Here is a 3,445-nt window from a genome sequence, read left to right as displayed (position 1 = left end):
GAAATGCGAAGAATAAAATACTCTCCAATAGGAAAGGGTCCAGCCCTCGTATTCAGTACCTAGGAGGAAACCCTTCAAATCTGTGACCATAAGCATCCATAGCATCCCCTAGAAAGGATGACCCCATCATCCTCAGCTGTCCACAGGTACCTGTTGCTGCAAGCCCAAGAGCAGAACCTGTCTCATTAACTTTCTAAGTTACCAGTGGGCCAGAATAGGTGCAGGCTTGCTTTTTTCTTTTTTTTTTAGAGGAGAAAATCCTAGAGAGAACAAATTCTTGAACATCGTCAGGGATACCCAGGGGGATTTCAACTCTCAGATATAAGACAAGGGTCTTGGGGAAATATATGTGCCATTGTGGGCTATTCCTCTGTAGGTCTCAGCTCCCCTAAGTTTTTCAAGGTTACATGGCAAGAACAGAAACACCCATGCAGTCCAATTTTCACCATGTGAGCTGACATCCAGTCTTTGAAGAACAGAGCTGTGACTAACATGGAGTTTTAGGCCAAAAAGCAAATGGGCAAGGACTGAAAGGAGGAAGATGGTAAAAAGTCCCAAGAGAGATGCATGCCACTGTCTTTCCTGGGACAAAGAGCTTGTTGAGGGCAAGAGATGTAGTTCTACTCATGGAGAGAAGGAAACATCTCATTTGAATCATCAAGACAAAGTGATCCCATAAAAATAGAATTCCTGAAAAGGAATCACCCAAGCAACACTCACATAAGTTCCTTTCCGCAGAAAGACCTTGAAACACATGTTTATTTACCCTTTTTTAATCCCAGAATCTTTTCTTTTTCCCAAGGGGGATTTTGGACCATGGGGATACAAAACTGGCTAAGTACACATTGCAGTTAGAGTCCAAGTGCAAGATGAAATCCAAACCAAGTCTCTAACCTAAGTGCCGACCTGGAAGCCATATTTGCTCCTTTAACAGCTATGTCTTTCCCCAAAGTTTTGCACTCAAAATGGCCATAAAGTGCATGGATGGCTTCTAGGACAGAGGCAGAGAGCAGGATCATGAGGCACAGTTATACAAGTATGACCATCCTGTAGAACGTCCCAAGTCATGAGCTCGTCTTGACTCAATCACTTCCCCATGCTGCCACCAGCGCTCTCTCCTTTCCATCTGGATATGGTAAAAAGGTCACAGAATCACAGAAAGGCTGATATTGGAAGTGACCTTGGAAGGACATCTGGTTCACCCTACCTGCTCAAGCAGGGTCACCTAGAGCTCGCTGCCCAGGTCATCTTTATGCTCCTAAGCAGCAGCAGTAGGGTAAGGTGAAAGTGCCAAAGCACCATGTGCCTGTACTTGCTACCCAACACCTTCACCTCAAGACACTTAACCAGGAATGCTAAACCCATCTTTTCCAAATCCCGTTTCAAGGCAAATTATCTGCACAGGTGGGAGATGAAGCAGCTTATTACACCGTCTTCCCCTTTCCCTCAGAAATAACATTTTCAGGCTGTGCCCGCATGTACCATTCCACCCAGGCCCCATCGTACACAGCAACATCTGGTTTGCCACAGAGGTATGCCCCCAGAGCCACGTGGCAGGCAGTGACCCCAGAACCACATGTGGCTACCACCGGCTTTAAGAGGTCCACCTTCTTCTCCTGGAACAGACTGCGGATCTGCTCAGGGGTCTTCTCTAAACCAGACTCTGTGAGGAAATCAGTGAAGGGGATGTTCATCGACCCAGGGACATGACCAGGCTCAATTCCTGGAGGAAAAGCAATACAGACAGGAATTAACCTCTACTGTCTGGGACAAATCCATTGCAAAACCCATTCTCTGTTTCACTGGGAGGAGTATTTATTGTTTACTGTGTTTTGTTAAAACAAATACATTTATTTTTGTTAAACTTTGCTTTACTAGATTACTGATTACTCAGGAAGGATGGCTCTAACCTTCAGGTTACCACATGGACACAATCCTGTCAAGTTCTGCTCTTCCTCCCTGTTCCCTCCACATCTTCCCTGCATCAGAGCAACCCACTCTGATGAGGCTCTGACTGAAGCACCTCCATAAGCGCTTCTGAGGGGAAGAGTAGCACCAGTACGTGAAGAGACCAATGAATATCTTTGAGGTGTATGAAAGCTACATTCCTCACCCCAGCCCCTCATAAGGAAAAAAATACACGGCTTCCCCACTCCTGAATTTTCAAAGAGCAGCACTTGCTAGTCAAAAGGAGAGGAGGACAGGTGGATACACTGCCTCAAGTCCCATCCCATAAAGGACAACTGTATTTCCCTTCATTACCTCTACAGAAGTCAAATTGATGGGCACCTTAAATGAAGCCCCTTTTTATTATGCCAATGTCTCAGGAGGCATATTACCATCTCGGGGCTCTGGCTCTACTCCCCGGAATCGTCCTGCAGCGCGCGCGTCCACTAGTTGGAAGCGGTGGGAATCCAAGTTATCTAAGACGTCCTCGTACGTTTTCACCAGGGACTTGTCCAAGGAGGCGTGGAACTCTGAGGGAGCTACCTGGCTTTTCCCAGAGCTCAGCACATTCCCCTCTCGCTGCCAGTTCTTCAGGCCACCATCCAGAAGGGAGACTGCTTCATGTCCGAAGGCCCGGAACATCCACCACACCCGGGGCGCTGAGAAGAGGCCTTGGTCGCTGCCATCATACACCACAACATGGGAATCATTCCCCACACCCAGCTTCCCCACATACTCAGCAAAGTCATCAGCCTTGGGCAGCATGTGATCATAAGGTGAAGTACGGTCGCTGCACTGGTCAATGTCGAAGAAAACTGCACCAGGGATATGGCGCTCCTCAAATTCCCGCTTCGGGTCACGCTTCATCTTCGGCAAATACCAGGACGCATCCACGATTCTCAAGGCCAGACCAGCTTGCTGGGACTTGATGGCTTCTGAAAGCCATTTTGCAGACACCAGAGCACGGTAGAGGAATTGTTGCGACATTGCTCCTGAGTCTTGGTCGAGATTACCTGATTCCTGGGGTCTGCCTAAATCCACCTGACTGCAAAAGGAATACAGTCACAAATTAGAGACCAGCCTTACAAAAAGCAACTGGATGAAGATGCATTTTGGGACCAAAGATCTGTCTGCACTGAGGTGCTGGCTAAGACTACAGTGAGGGGTTTGAAATGCTCCAGTTCTGAAAATAAAGAGTTTCACAGAGCTCAGCCCAAACCCTGCCCCGAGCGGGACAGCCATGGCACAGTCCTGCCCTGCCCCCAGCCCCCAGTAGCCCACCTGGTCCCTCTACCTCCAGCAACCACCAGCCAGCGCTGACAGCAGCAAGAGGGGAGCGGGGCAGCCCCAGGGACCCAGAGCAGAGGGGACCGAGCGCCCCGGGGTGAGGCACGGCCCCACGACAAGGGGGACTCTGCCCCACCGCTCTCACCATCCCGGAGCCCATCTCCAGACGAGGCCTTACCGGGGCCCTGGCACCCCTCACGCAGCCTGGACC

At 49.5% G+C, this 3,445-nt stretch overlaps 1 protein-coding gene across 2 annotated transcripts; it reads right to left on the bottom strand.

Moving 5' to 3' along the window:
- Positions 1-1,352: 1,352 nt before the first annotated feature.
- MPST (mercaptopyruvate sulfurtransferase) lies at positions 1,353-2,988 on the bottom strand. 2 transcript variants are annotated; one of them, XM_009574058.1, is made up of 3 exons: positions 2,340-2,988; positions 1,995-1,997; positions 1,353-1,723 (listed from the first exon to the last, which is right to left on the bottom strand). In XM_009574058.1, the coding sequence occupies exons 1-3, from the start codon at positions 2,932-2,934 to the stop codon at positions 1,425-1,427; spliced, it is 897 nt and encodes a 298-aa protein (XP_009572353.1). In that variant the 5' UTR covers positions 2,935-2,988; the 3' UTR covers positions 1,353-1,424. The 2 variants fall into 2 exon arrangements, with proteins under 2 accessions (XP_009572353.1, XP_009572354.1); XM_009574059.1 differs by lacking the exon at positions 1,995-1,997.
- Positions 2,989-3,445: the final 457 nt, after the last annotated feature.

This window comes from Fulmarus glacialis, unplaced genomic scaffold (assembly GCF_000690835.1).
Source record: "Fulmarus glacialis isolate BGI_N327 unplaced genomic scaffold, ASM69083v1 scaffold39033, whole genome shotgun sequence".
Taxonomy (NCBI): Eukaryota; Metazoa; Chordata; class Aves; order Procellariiformes; family Procellariidae; genus Fulmarus; species Fulmarus glacialis.
Note: the sequence above shows the minus strand (reverse complement) of the source record. Positions and strands in the feature narration are given on the sequence as shown.

Coding starts and splice junctions, on each gene's coding strand:
- MPST (XM_009574058.1), bottom strand. CDS start 2,934: ATGTCGCAACAATTCCTCTACCGTGCTCTGGTGTCTGCAAAATGGCTT.